The sequence below is a fragment of the Copidosoma floridanum genome, unplaced genomic scaffold (genome assembly GCF_036245765.1).
Source record: "Copidosoma floridanum isolate Cflo_tuat_1 unplaced genomic scaffold, Cflo_Japanese_pri ptg000006l, whole genome shotgun sequence".
Classification (NCBI taxonomy): domain Eukaryota; kingdom Metazoa; phylum Arthropoda; class Insecta; order Hymenoptera; family Encyrtidae; genus Copidosoma; species Copidosoma floridanum.
Window position 1 is genome coordinate 7514662 of NW_028321883.1, and position 15304 is coordinate 7529965.

At 40.9% G+C, this 15304-nt stretch overlaps 1 protein-coding gene across 1 annotated transcript; it reads right to left on the reverse strand.

The window, feature by feature from the left end:
• Positions 1-1104: 1104 nt before the first annotated feature.
• LOC149375510 (uncharacterized) lies at positions 1105-14728 on the reverse strand. The gene is made up of 5 exons (XM_089598571.1): positions 14627-14728; positions 7827-8384; positions 6115-7352; positions 5002-5994; positions 1105-1231 (listed from the first exon to the last, which is right to left on the reverse strand). The coding sequence occupies exons 1-5, from the start codon at positions 14726-14728 to the stop codon at positions 1105-1107; spliced, it is 3018 nt and encodes a 1005-aa protein (XP_089454697.1).
• Positions 14729-15304: the final 576 nt, after the last annotated feature.

A 15304-nucleotide genomic window follows, 5' to 3' on the forward strand; every position in this document is an offset into this window, starting at 1 on the left:
GTATATATATTCATGTGTGTCGGCGTGCGTGCATATCATTCTACATTTGTATACTTATATACAGGCGTCTCTGTGTTATACTGATCTGCAGACGAAAGTGGGCGATTACTGGGCAAACGTTATGCCAAATCAGGCCAAGCTGCGCCCAAGTCAGCGCCATATAATAAACCCACTGGAGGCCAAGTCAGGTGCAAAGTTGCGGCCGAGGTGGGCTGTGTGGCCGAAAAACTTGGGCCCAGTTTTCGCCCACTTTCAATTTCTACTCGAGATAGTTTACATTTTTACATAGTGAATATCCGCTATGCACCTATGTCAGGTGGTGCCATCGAGTGAGAGAAATGGTCCCTTACTAAGATCGACAGAATGCATGAAGCTTCATAGGAAAAGTTTTTAATAAATTAAAAAAAGTTTATTACAAGCGTATTGACCAAATCAATCCGTGATTTGCGCGTGTACTATGTTTGGGTACAGTAATAAATTTTGTTTGGTGTTGTTATCTGTACTACAAGATTAGAAAAAATAGAAACATGGATTGCGACTGCGATAACACAGCATATATATGTGCATATGTGGCACCATCCACTAGCCGAAGCTTACAGTAAGCTTCTCGGTGGTAGCAACAACCCAAGTAAAAATTGAAAGTGGGCAAAAACTAGGCCCGAGCTTGGCTGCCATGCCACCCACCTTGGCTACAGCTTGGCACTAAAATCGTACTCAAAGCCAGCTCATGCGACAAGAATGAAAGAGGAGTCTACGTTGCGAGTAGATCAATACAGGGAACAGAGAAAAATTATTCTACCACAGAGACCATAGTATTAGCAATCATTTCGGCATTATCCCAATTTCCTTCGTCCATATTGGATTACAAATTTGAAACAACATCGATCAAGAGGAGTAAAACCGTGGCAGCCAATTCGTTAAGCCGATACATCAACAAGAAGGACCAAAAAAGTACCAAGGATTTCAATACATTAAAAATATTGGCTCGAAAACCAAAAGAGAATATACTTGAACAATCAAAAGTGACATCTAACGAACAATCAAACGATGAAAAATGGCACATGACCAAACAAAACATCCCGAACAGAAATTGAGTTCAGGCACTTAACAGGTCCTGGACAGGTGCCTGAGCTGCCTGCGCAGGACCTGCTCAGGCATTAATGGAATTTTATCCAACGATGTGCACAGGACCTGCTCAGGCTCCTGCACAGGCAGCCTTAGCTCAGGCAACCTGGACAAATATAATCTAGTCCTGAACTAACTTTTACACAATTAAATAGTAAGGTTATGTTACATAAAAAAATGTTTTTAAACAGAGAAGTAGATTTCAGTAAAGTCTTATGGGATACAGGTAAGCTGGAAATGTGATATTGCAATATTTTTTAAATTTTATCCATGTGGCTATTTGAAATAAAACACTCTCTTTTACCATTTCCGAAGTTGTACATACAAATCACGAACTTCATCAATATTGACAATTGTTTGTTTATTTTTTTTTTTTTTTTTTTTTTTTTTTTTTCTTACGCACTGTCATTAGTTGTGTTTGATTCTTTAAAAATTTCTTGCTGAATATCGCTCTACATTTCTTGCTTATCAAACTGTACAGTTGAGTTTTTACTAATATTATCTGTAAGTTTAGCTTTTTTGTTCATTATTTCCATTAAATCTGTATGGTTTTCTTTTTTCCGAAATTCTTCTTTTACGAATAATTTACATTCTATCTTTATTCTGCGTCTTTCGTCGAGAATTATGGTTTTGCTCCATTTTAGATTAATTGAAAAAAAGGTTAAGACTATACTGTAGTAGCAGACAGTTGATGTCAGTTCAGGCAAGAGCACCGGACCTGTTCAGGAACTGTGCACAGCCTGAACTCACATATGCATAAAATGCCTATCTTGCCTGTGCAGGACCTGCACAGGCAGTCAGGCAAGCTACGGCACATTTCTACTCGGGATAAAGAATAGACAGGAATATAATCATTATAAACTAGACGGGACAATCCTGTATAAATTATGTAACCATAGAAAGAAAATTCTTTTGCAGACATGTCTCGCAGAGGAGCCCATTACCTCGAATCTGAAGAAAAAATTCATGCTGGTTAAAAAAATGAGACATATAAAAGGAAATAATGTTAATTATAATTAACACAACTTATTACTCGAACCTAATTTGTTCAAAGAAGAACATTTTTTTTTATTTTCACAAATTAGAGGGGGCTGATGCAAGGGGGCAATGTTATCAATTAAAAATTTATAATATACGCATTTCATTTATATTTATATTCCTTTATTTATAATATTTTTTCTTTTTGACGATTAATAAAATACACGAAATCCGCCAAATAAACAATTTAAAGAATCGGCGCAAAGGACATAATCCGCGCTGTTGACTGCGTGCAGGAAGCTAAATTAAATATGCGCAGGAATCATCAGCAAATACGGATAATTGATTGTGCACCGAGAGATAACGTAAATTGCGGCGGCGAATTATCTCAAAGTCGGCTATAAAAGGCACTGACACGCAAGGAACAAAGTCCTCTTTCAGCGAATCTGGGACGCGGAGATCCGCTGTCCACCCAGACCTGGAACTCTCCCATGCACCGATACTAACCGCAACGAGCACGAGCCGAGAGAGAGAGAGAGTGACCACGTAGTTAAGATACTAGGGATAGCGACGGTGCTTCTTGGGTGAAATACTTATAGGCCAATTAATCTACGAAAAATATGACATTAGTGTTAACAGAAAACAAAAAATACGTTGATATACAAGAAAATGATTCAAGAAACATAGGGTTTTGTTTTTTCGGTGATTCAGTGGCTAAGTTAACCTAAAAAATTCGTGAAAGTCCGAAAATCACTTTTTTCGCGTTTGAAAAAAAAGTTGACCTCCAATGCCGAAAAGTTAAATGACAAAGTTGTAGATCTTAAAAAAACCTATCGATTGACGCGCGTTGAATATAATTTGAATGCGTAGTTGCTGAGAAAACTTAAAAAACCATCGAAGATCGTCTTTTTTTAATTTGATGATAACTTTTTTTCTTTTGAGATTTTAAAGTTGGTATTCGGTCAAATTCTGACTTTTTGGTTCACAAACCTTCAGTTGTTTTTTTGGTCAAATATATTGAAAAATTTTTGCAATATCGCATTTTTTCGAAAAAAAACACCTTTCGTAAAAACTTCAATAGACGTCAGGTGTTGCGTGGAGACACAGTCGATCCAACATGGATTGCCTGGTCCAAATTCAAAGTACGATCAATATAGATATAGGGGCTTACTACTGTAAAAGAGTGTTAGTTCAAATAAAATAAAAAAATAAAAAAAATAAACCCAATGAAAATTAGTACACTAAATAGAGTGGAAGGGATTGAATCAAATTAACGACAAAGGATTCCCAATGAATAAAGAAAAAAATAATAAAAAATGGCCTAATTAAATAAAGAAAATTGATAAATTATAATGCTAAAATTTACTATTATGAAATGTCTGAAATGAGCAAATAAAAGGGGGAAGGGATTGACACAATTAATAACAACTAATTAATGGGAAAAAGCCGGTGGCATACAAAACCCAGATTTATTAAAACAACTTGGAGTGTATACAATTGAAGAACAGATTAAACTAATAATAACACTGACAACTGGAACGGTGGTAAGCGTGTGTTGTGTTAATGCGTGAATGTTTAAGTGTGTGCGGGAGGACCTGGTGGTAACGACTCCCAGTGTGCGTATGCGAGACGAGTGAGTGAGGAGTGATCTCCTCTGCGAACCGGCGGGCCCTGCACGGTCGCACGAGTCAGCGCGAAGCTGGTGAAAGCGGGCCGACGCCCGGAAGTCGAAGTTGACTACCACTTGCGGTAGTTTGCGATGACGGTTGTTATGAGTGGTGTGTTTGGGTGGGGACCCTGATTCCGGAACGAGAATCGGAATGAAGCGGACGAGATACGGAGTGATGATGACGGGATAACAAGGTGCACTGAATAAGGTGTAATAGATGTATGATATGTACGACATGTAGTGACAAGGTTAAATGCGGATGGATGGAGCGAAGACGAGGTTAAGATGAAGCTACGTGCATACAGAGATGCGAGACCAACGATGATTACTCGTACAACAGGTGGGATGACTGATAAGGAGGTTAGTGGCGTGCTCGAGAAAGATCGTGACGATGGGTGGTGGTCGGTGAAGTTGAGGTCGATGGAAGGTTGGACGATGGGGAGAGAATTTTTGAATTTAACAGGATTTATTCATGCCAAGGGTGGTAGACACCCGTATGGCAAAAGCAAGTTTACATGGCATACATCGTATAATTATTAATAGTAAACATTAAATTTAAATCTAAATCACAAGAAATCGCAAGAACGCCATCATTAACAGCATTTACAATATTTACATCAGCAATACAAAGCATTATGAACTCTTAAGTGTATGGTATCGCTACAATATACATCTTAGTTTACAAAGTTATAACTTCACGACGCAGGGATAGTGACAATACAAATCATGAGTATCGGACAAAAGGACAACGAAAACGAAGAGCTATATAATTTGCTGTTTTGCGCTAGATAACTGCTTACGTACTCCTATTTTGCTCAAACAGATAGTTGTAATATGCCAACTTAAATGATCCAAGCGAGTCCCGCAGTCGGATAGTTGGTGGGATTGAATCCCACAACTTCATTGCTCGCTGGGAAAAAGATAGAGCATAAATATTTAAATAAGCGCGTGGAATATTAAAACCCGACTGCGGGAGGCGCTCTGATCTTCGCAGTTCCTGATCTGCCGGCGGGAAAACTTCATATAGATACCTAGGCTCCTGCGTGGTAAGTGTCTTGTACGTGGTTACAGCCAAAAAATAGTCACGCCTAACGCTCGGTCGCAACCACCCCAGCTTCACATAATATTTTTGCAGCGATGCATCGCGTCTGAGGTTAAATATAAATCTTACAACTGTGTTTGCAAGTCGATCCAATTTCACAGAGAGATAACCTGATAAGCCCCCATACACCAAGCATGCGTAATCAAAATGCGGTATGATGAGGGTGGACGTGAGCATCGCTTTAAAAGAGCTAGATAGGAGTCTCGCCCGATATCGCAACCGATACAGCACCCCGTGCACTCGCGAACACACAGAACCCACATGCGCATTCCAGCTAAGATCGTCGGTTAGCCAAACGCCAAGTGTCTTAACCTTTTTGACCAATGGCACCGTCCGACCACCAGCCATGAGGGGCGGAAGGTCCGTCGCATCCACGCGCATAAGGGTCTGACATGTACCTGCCAGGATCGCATATAACTTTCCATAGTTAAATTGGAGCCCACACGCATCTGCCCAATGTACAACCCTTTCTATATCTTCGTTAAATTGTTGGATGGTTTGCACCAACTCCGCTGGCTTGCATGATAAATAAAGCTGCAAATCATCAGCAAAAAGTACCCCAGTTGCATAAAAGAGTACACTGAGTATTTTGTCGATGAAAATTAGAAAAAGCAGCGGTCCCGTGGACGAACCTTGCGGTATGCCCGATGTTGACGTGAGAAACTCTGAGCGTCCGCCACCCGATCCAACCACTGACTGTGTACGACCCGATAAGTAACTAAAAAACCAGCGGAGCGTATCCTCATCAAATCCTAGGCGGCTCATAGCTCGCAAAAGCACTGTATGGTTAACTGTATCGAAGGCTCGACGAAAATCAAACAGGACGAGTATAGTGACCCTACCCGCTTCCATCCCAGCACGTATATCATCCGTCAGCTTCAGCAGGGCCGTCTGTGTCCCTCTATTCTTTCGAAACCCGGACTGCATTTGTGAAAGCAAATTGTTACCCTCCAAAAACTCCGCCACTCTATTTGCGATCAATTTATCGAAAACCTTCGCAAAATGTGGCAAGTTCGCCACCGGCCGAAAATCGCCCGGGACCTGAGGATCAGTCACCTTGGGCAAAGGAACGATAATCGACTGACGCCACTCCGACGGGTAAGTGTTGCTAGCGATGGACCTGTTGAATATATCGGTTAGAAACGGCACGATAATTCGTAATGATGACCGAAAGTAAGTCAATGACAGCCCATCTAGACTACAACCCCGAGTACTTTCCAAGCACCCAGCGAAGGCTTGCCTAACCTCGATTTCTGTTGTCGGCAACAAGGCAAAGTAATTCGCACAAATAGGTCTTTCCGCAATTATGTTCTCGAGAACCTCGGTTGTAGCAGCCGGATGCGCACTGGACACTCGCGAAAAATGGCGAGCCAACTCCTCGAGCCTGTCGTCGGAAATCGAAGCACATCCAGCACGACCCACCACCCCATACCGACGCAAAATCGCCCAAGATGCTCCCGGACCGCACGCGCCACGCAGTGCATCCCGCAGATACGTGTCCCTAGCTAGTCTGAGATCATTCTTTACAATACGCCTCTGCTGCCTGTAACGATTTAACAGGGCAACACTTCCCGTTCTCCGCGCCAATCCATAAAGCCGGTCACGCTCGCGGCATTTGGCGCGTAACTCTGCATTAAACCATGGTGCCGGTCGACGTCGCTGCAATCTTGTTACTAAGGGTGCGTGCTGATCTAAGGCCACTCTGAGGGCGGCGGATGAGGCCGCGAGAAATTCATTCACGTCCACAGGGCCCGAGCCTTCCAACCCAGTGGACGGCACGAGACTTGCCATGAAAGCCTCCGGATCGAACTTACTAAAATCGCGGACCCTGTGTCGAGGGACCTCCTTTTGCACCCCAATTGAATAGTCAATATAAATGAAATCGTGCCCGTTTATATATGGAGCGTCAGAAGAAGCCGAAAATGTCACCCTATCCGCGGAATCAACTAATATCACATCCAGCCAAGTGTTGGAAGAATCGCGATGGTGGGTGGCGCCAAAGGGTACCAGGTGCAGAGCGTGCTCCAATATTAAGCCCCTCAAATGTCTAGAGTAATACTCATCAGCGAGAAGGTCTGAGTTTAAGTCGCCTGCCAAAATTATTCCCGAAAACCCACGGGCCTCCTCTTGTACGCATCGAAATACTTCAGTAAGGACCTCTCCCTTTGGTCGTCGATAGATTGAGGCTAAAAGCAGGCGCTCGCCCCCACCCACTCGCACATCCAGGAGCAAATATTCTACAGAATTTATGTTCTTTATTTGCGGGGCAGCAAGAATGCGGAATCCATAATTTGCTCGTATATACACCGCCACACCTCCTCCCTGAACATACAAGCGCCGACCCGCACCCGATAGCAACCCACGATCGTTTCTAAGAAGTACGTACCCTGGTATGGAAAAAAGCGATGAGCACTGCGCCGGCGTTAGCCAAGTTTCAGATATGCACAGAATATCAATCGAATAATCCTCAATAAAAACCTGTATGTCATTTAAGTGCTCACGTATCGAATTTACATTTAAGTGGGCAACGCGAATCGATCCTTTGGTGGGCGCGGTGGGTGCACGCGTTCGCCTACGTGGCAGTCATTGTAGGGTGGTTAGGTCCTCCTCCGTACCGATGCATATTCGTGGGGAGTCCTTACTGCGTTGGACGTAAACAGAGGCACCCTTCGCCCAGGCATAAGTATAATTTAAAATTTTTGCCTTTTCCTTAGTTTTTTTCAACAGCGCAAAAGTTGCGGGTGTAAGCATCTCATACATTCGTAAAAAGTTAGTGCACTGCGATTCAGTGAAGAGCATATTAAACTTCAAATCACCATACGACTTTTTTGCTCGGAGCACAATATCTCGCACAGCACTAGACTTTAAAGTGACTATAAGCGTATGCATGCTTCGCCCATCCCCAGTTTCTGGAGCGTCCGATCGCCTAGCGTTAATCTCTCTGGTATTTACGATGTCAGGTAGGAACGCTTGGATATTAAGCAAAATAAAAATACTATTTATGATATCTCGGGCACTTTTGTTTGTGGATGACGGCAGTCCCGTTATCTTGAGCTCATGGGCGGACTCGGGATTGCGCTGTACCTCCTTGACCCGGTCAAGTTCAGCACGCAAATCAGCATTCTGCTTTTCAAGTTCGGTAATACGATTTGTATTCAAGTTTACCCGATCATCAAGTTGTCTGATTTGCCTGTCGGTAGAGTGCCCCACGCTCTTGATTGCCTTATATAGATGGAGGAATTGCTGGGCCGACGAAAAAGCTTCCCAACCGTCAGGCAAGTCCGCGTCGCCCGCATCATCACGATCGGAAGGGCCACTAGTAATAGAGGACCGATCCAAATCTATGTCGCCCTCAGCCTCTTGCCATCGAGCGCCATCACCGATCGGGTTATTTTCGGACGCCCCTTTAGGCATGTCGATATCGTTACTTGTCTCTTTTTGCGACCCAAGTCCACGAGCTAAATCGAAATTTTGCACACGAGAAGTCGGTATACTCTGTGGCTTATTGCGCTGTGATAATTTAATAGGACGCTGGGATCCATGCACCAATGCACGCGCACAACAACTCTGGCTATTTTTCTTAGTTAAGGAATTTAGCGCGCAAGCTTTATGATAACTTTTCCCACAGGTTGTACACAATTTAGCGCCTTGGACTATCTGTCGCGAACATCCAGCACATAGCTTAAAATTTTCGCTCATTTGATCAATCTAAATCTTAAAATAAATTGCAGGTTACAACAAACGCAAATCAATTACTGGTAGTATTAACTCCGTATTTAACGCGCATATATATTAATTAAAAATTTTCGCAATTCACAAATTTTACGTATAAACACCTATAATACGATACTAACATGACACCACACATTGATAACACACAAATAAGCTCCGCGAATAAGTAAATAAATAGCTACTATGACTACGTAGGTGCGCGTACCTATAATCGTGCGGATAAATCAAACATACGGCATCAAATATAATAATACGACAGCCGATAAGTCGGATCGTGTAGCGGAATAGTAAATATTATCATGAGGATTTCCCTCGATACCCAATCTGGCAGCAATAGATGGTGCTCCAATGAATTCGCAGGCGATCACCAATGCCAGGAGATGACCTCTCCAGTAGATGACAACACTACAAGCTCGCCCTTCAACCTTCCGTCGCTCACCTGGTCAGGGTAATGACACCAGCCGCGTAGATCACCAGCCGCGTATTGAGTCAGTCGATGTCCCCCTTAACTGATGGATAGATCACGAGCACTTTGAGGTTAAAGGCGAACAAACACTTTTAGCGCTTTATCTCCAAGTCCAGGAGGCCGGATGCACCAGTGCACAAGGTGAGAGCCTTCCCTGGTCCCAGAGGAAGATGTACCTGCTACGCACCTCGAAAACAGAGGAGACAGAGGAGAGAGAGACAGAGAGCTGTAGATGCAGATCACGAAGGCTGACGCGTCCGAAAAGTAATCCTCGAAATTTACGGCCTGGATTATTATACGGCGTGCGATCGTTAGGGATCGTAGAGAGAGAGATAATGTAGAGCAAGCGAACGGTGTCGAGGTGACAGGGGGGGGGGCATGCAGGGAAGGAACAACTGACGAGCTAGTATGATGATGACAAAAGCGGTTTCGAGGAAGGAAGGATTGATTTTAGGAAAAGGGAGACAGCATGAATAAGAGATGAAAGGGTTATGATGTATGTGAGTATGAATAAGAGATTGACGGATGAGCGAATGAATTGACGGTTTGTTGCAGAGGATGTTGAGATGTAGCACGAGTATGCAAATGCAGTTAGTGGCGAATGTGGAAGCTGGTAAAGCGTGGGTGATGGACTAATTAGGTGAAGAGAGGTGTAAGCGAATGTCGATTCCATGAGTGAAGATGAAGATAGAAGGAAAAAATAAGATAGACTTAATTTTCAATGACGATGTCCTGAGTCCTGGGGCTCGATGACAGCGGCGAAATCTCCTGCAGACGGTACAAACTGTAAGCGGTAAAACAAGCACTAAGCGAGATGTTAACGATGCTTCCAATTCGGCGTGTCAGACAAGAGAGAGCGTGCAACGGAAAAAGTAAAACTGTCAAGTCCTGAAGCCCCGCCCCTACCACCACCGTACTGACGGGACACGAGCCAATCAGCGGCGGGTGCAGGCGCGCGCAAGGCTCCAGGGGAAATTAGAGTGTGTTCGACTATGAGTAGCATGCGATTCCGCTCCAATTCCGTCCCTCGACGGAACATCAGGAAATAATGCTGGAGCGATTTTTCAGGGCTTAATCTCTTCGTCTAGACTTATTCTATCATGCAATGTTTGTGGTAAGTAAAATTTTTTAATTTTTGATGCCGAAATCGGACTCCGAAAAAAGTACTTTTTTTTTCTATCGGTTTTTTACATTTTTTTTACGTATTTTGATAGTTGCACGTATATCGCTAATTGCAATGCATTGTACTTATTTTTTTACGAATTTAAAAAAAAATTTTTATGATACGACCATGTGAAGCCAAGTTAGGTTTTTTTTTTAAAAAAATCCCTATGCGACGGTGAAAAGCGTAGAACTCTGAAACTTACACACTTTACAAACAAATACCCATTTTGCATTAAAAAAATTATTCGCAATCGTTAACTTTAGTGAAACGATGGGTATGATAACGTTACAGTTGAGCAGCTGCATGAGGGGAGAACATCTTTCTCTCACCACTCCGACTCCATTTTAGAGCCGTATCGGAGCGCCCGAGTAAGAGCAACCAGCCAGACACACCTCATACCAGCGGGCAGTCGATGCGCGACGCGCAAAAAGACTCAACTGTAACGTTATCATACCCATCGTTCCACTAAAGTTAACGATTGCGAATAATTTTTTTAATGCAAAATGGGTATTTGTTAGTAAAGTGTGTAAGTTTCAGAGTTCTACGCTTTTCACCATCGCATAGGGATTTAAAAAAAAAAAAAAACCTAACTTGGCTCCACATGGTCGTATCATGAAAATTTTTTTTTTTTAATTCGTAAAAAAATAAGTACAGTGCATTGCAGTTAGTTACATACGTGCAATTATCAAAATACGTAAAAAAAATGTAAAAAACCGATAGAAAAAAAAAGTACTTTTTTCGGAGTCCGATTTCGGCATCAAAAATTGAAAAATTTTACTTACTACAAACATTGCATGATAGAATAAGTCTAGACGAAGAGATTAAGCCCTGAAAAATCGCTCCAGCATTATTTCCTGACGTCTATTGAAGTTTTTACGAAAGGTGTTTTTTTTCGAAAAAATGCGATATTTCGAAAAATTTTTAACATTTTTGGCTAAAAAAACAACTGAAGGTTTGTAAACCAAAAACTCAGAATTTGACTGAATACCAACTTTAAAATCTCAAAAGAAAAAAAGTTATTAACAAATTAAGAAAAGACGATTTTCGATGGTTTTTTAAGTTTTCTCAGCAACTACGCATTCAAATTATATTCAGCGCGCGTCAATCGATAGGTTTTCTTAAGATCTACAACTTTGTCATTTAACTTTTCGGCATTGGAGGTCAACTTTTTTTCCAAACGCGAAAAAAGTGATTTTCGGACTTTCACGAATTTTTTAGGTTAACTCAGCCACTGAATCACCGTAAAAACAAAACGCTATGTTTCTTGAATCATTTTCTTCTATATCAACGTATTTTTTGTTTTCTGTTAATACTATTGTCAAATTTAACATTGAGCCTTCGTAGATTAATTGGCCTAATAGCCAGATGATCCGAGACAACAAAGTGTTAATTAATAACAAGAGCACTATTTACCAAAAATGTTTGTCGTATTGGACAATTAATTAAAATATTAAATCACTGATATATGTTATCAAGTAACATTTTATGACTAAATAGTGTGGCTTGTAAGCGCCCCGAGTCACTTTGTGATAGGCGCCTGTGTTATAACTTAATAATTATTTATTTCATAGAGTGGTCAGTAATCTCCCCGGGTCATCGGGTTGTAGGGGCTTGTGTTATGAGTTAGTTATTATTTATAATATAGAAGGGCCAGTAAGCTTCCCGGGTCATCAGGTGATAGGCACTTGTGTTATTAGTTAATAATCATTCAATTAACAGAGCGGCCAGTAGGCGCCCCAGTTCATAGGGTGATAGGCACTTGTGTTATTAGGTGATTACTATTTATTTAATATAGTGGCCAGTAAATTCCCCAGGTCATTGGATGATAAACGCTTGTGTAATTTATTTAACATTTTATTAATAAACAAAGTGGCCAGTACGCGACCCGGATCATTGGGTGATAGGCGCTTGAGTTGCCTTCTGGCAAACAGACCGTTTAAAATGTTTTGAACGTGATACAATTTTTCTACAAGATCTATTACCATCTCGGCCTTCAGGTAACCTGCACTTCTGAGTTACTCCACGCTGCACAGTGCGGCCGATTCCCAAAAAGCTGGCCAAAACTCGAAAAATCAAGTAATTGTTTCAAAATTTCGTATTGAAGGGTTTTCTGGGTCACTGATTACGAATTTGATTTTGAAAATTTGAAAATCCACCCCCTTCCACCCCTATTGGCCATCCCTTCACGTGAAATAGTGTATATTTTATAACATAATGAAGATGCATGTCAATTTATGTGTTTTCGGGGTCGCTGATTACGAATTTGATCTTAAAAATTTGAAAATCCACCCCTTTCTACCAGAATTATGAAATTTAAAACGGCGGATCCAATAAAAGGCAATACAAGTATTTTTAATCACTGTGACAAATTATCAGCAAAATAGTCTATTTCACGATGACAATTTTTTTAAAGAAATGTATATATTCTTTTCCTTAGTAATAACAGAAATCTGATAAAATGAAAGGTTTGACATAATTCGTGTACACTTAAGTTTACGGTAATGTGACCGGTCTTGGGTGTGCGGTTGAGAGCATGGGGAAATAACGTAAGAGGTGAGCTCTTCTGAGTTGAACACACGCACGCACACACGCGCACACACACACGCACACCCACGCACGCACACACACGAGTATACATCGAATTTGTATAGAAACCTACGTTACTAATGCAAACAGATCCCCGCTTTTAAATATAGGCTTTCACTGTTTTCTCCCATTCTCTTTTCGTATTTATTTCTTGTGCACAAAAAATAGCATAAAAGCCAAGGCAGCAAGTGGTAGCAGCTGAACCTTGTTTCATTCAGTAATTATTACTTTTTTGAGTAACCTCTAATAGGTTTCAAAGCAGCATATGACGGCGTTGTATTACTATACAGTTTGAAAACTCAAATTTTATAAAAAAAATTGCAAAAAATGTATCTACGTATTGCTGCAGCTACAAATTTTGTGTCGAGGTATTAATATGTACTAAAAATTTCTCGTATTTTACTAACCTTTCAAAGTTGATTCCATTTGGTTTTTTCCAATTTACTTTATTACAAAATCTTTAACATGTGTACAACTTTCACTATTCATCTAGTCCGGGTCGTAATCTGGAATTCGTGGGAGAAATTATTTGGATAGGATTTTTTTGCATGATCTTACGCAAAATGATCACCTAAAAACGAATTTGCATGTTGCCAGGCTTCAAAGTTGTAGGAAAAATGTTTAAACAAAATTTTTTAAACAAATTAAAAATATTGTTTATTTTGCCTTGAAAAAAGTTTTTTTAGCTTTTTTGGACAATTCTAAACAAAAAAGATGTCTTGCAAATTTTCTCTAAAATCAATACTTTTCGAGATATTAATTGTACGAAGTTTAAAAAACCGTGAAAATCGCCACTTTCAAGTATGAAAAACAACAATAAAAATTAAAAATTTTGATGTTGCCAAAGTTCTCAAATATTCTTCAAACATCTCTTGACAAAATCCTAAGGCGTTTCCGGATGTTATTTTATTGAAAACCCTTCATTTTTAATTTACAATCAAGCGTGTGCATCGTTACGGTCGGCCGCTGCTGGCCGCGGCTCTCATGCTCCGTCTCTTTCCCACTCACGAGGAGTACACGGAATTTACTGGCGCTCATATTTGATTTGAATGGTAAGTATATTATTCTTCTACAGTAATTGTGGGAATAAAAATAATTATACAATCTTTCATATTGATGAAAAATGAGGTTAACCTAACTGTTGCTGTATAAACATACATGTATTTAAATAAAAAAAATTATTTTAAGTTAAGCCTTCACACGCTTAATTGTAAATTAAAAATGAAGGGTTTGCAATAAAATAATATCCGGAAACGCCTTCGGGTTTGTCAAAGGATGTTTGAAGAATATTTGGGAACTTTAGCAACATCAAAATTTTTAATTTTTATTGTTGTTTTTCATACTTGAAAGTGGCGATTTTCACGGTTTTTTAAACTTTGTACAATTAATATCTCGAAAAGTATTGATTTTAGAGAAAATTTTCAAGACATCTTTTTTGTTTAGAATTGTCCAAAAAAGCTTAAAAAATTTTTTTCAGGGCAAAATAAACAATATTTTTAATTTGTTAAAAAAATTTTGTTTAAACATTTTTCCTACAACTTTGAAGCCTGGCAACATGCAAATTCGTTTTTAGGTGATCATTTTGCGTAAGATCATACAAAAAAATCCTATCCAAATAATTTCTCCCACGAATTCCAGATTACGACCCGGACTAATCGACAGTAATATCATAATCAAACGAAGGCCTCGTTACGACTGAAAAAACAGAGGATACTTAAGGTATAGGACGTTGCTATGAACGGTTTTCACTTTTCAAGGGATTACTGTAACCAATCCAAAGACAAAAAAACTCTATCTAGGAACTTTTTTTTCCCACTTTTGGCCAGCTTTTTGGGAATCATCCGCACGGTGCGCTGGTCCAGTGTTCGCACCTCCAGTATCCTTGTGCACCGAGAAATGCTCCATCGCGATACTAATCAAAGTGGCGATCCTGCCAGGATACTTTGCCAAGGTGAGCAGTACCACGTGATGTACGACGGAAAAGTACTTCGAGAACAAGAGTGAGTAACCATCGACGGCTGTTCACCTAGCCCAGGCTCCACGGCCATTCCGCTCTCGCTACAGTGACATTCCTTTCTTTGCTTGATTGCTCCCGTGATCCGTTTCGTGCCACCCGGGCCCAATAAACTTCGTTCTCGCGAGTGAGTATGTGGAACGAGACAAGCCAACGGTTTCGCTTCCCTCTTCGTATTAGCACTACACACGACTACAGTGCTGCACGGCGACAAGTAAGCTCGACTCGACAGCTCGCCATTAGCCCGCCGTCTATGCCTTTTCTTTTTTTGAGACTCAACAAAGGCGAGAGCACCGAGATCGGCCATATTGATATTGATTCACGAGAAGAGGTCGTCCCTCGCGCTACTTTACGCCGCTCGTGCTCGAGTGCAGCGAAGTATCAGGGGCCATACCATGTTACTTTTTTTTGCTTCACGGGCCTATGTTATAACATAGGCCAGTATACCGAAAAATAGTTATATGGTA

Coding starts and splice junctions, on each gene's coding strand:
- LOC149375510 (XM_089598571.1), bottom strand. CDS start 14,728: ATGGAGCATTTCTCGGTGCACAAGGATACTGGAGGTGCGAACACTGGA. Junction 8,385..14,626: donor GCCAAAAGTGGGAAAAAAAA/GTTCCTAGATAG, acceptor AAATTATCACAG/CGCAATAAGCCACAGAGTAT. Junction 5,995..6,114: donor ACAACAGAAATCGAGGTTAG/GCAAGCCTTCGC, acceptor TATATTCAACAG/GTCCATCGCTAGCAACACTT.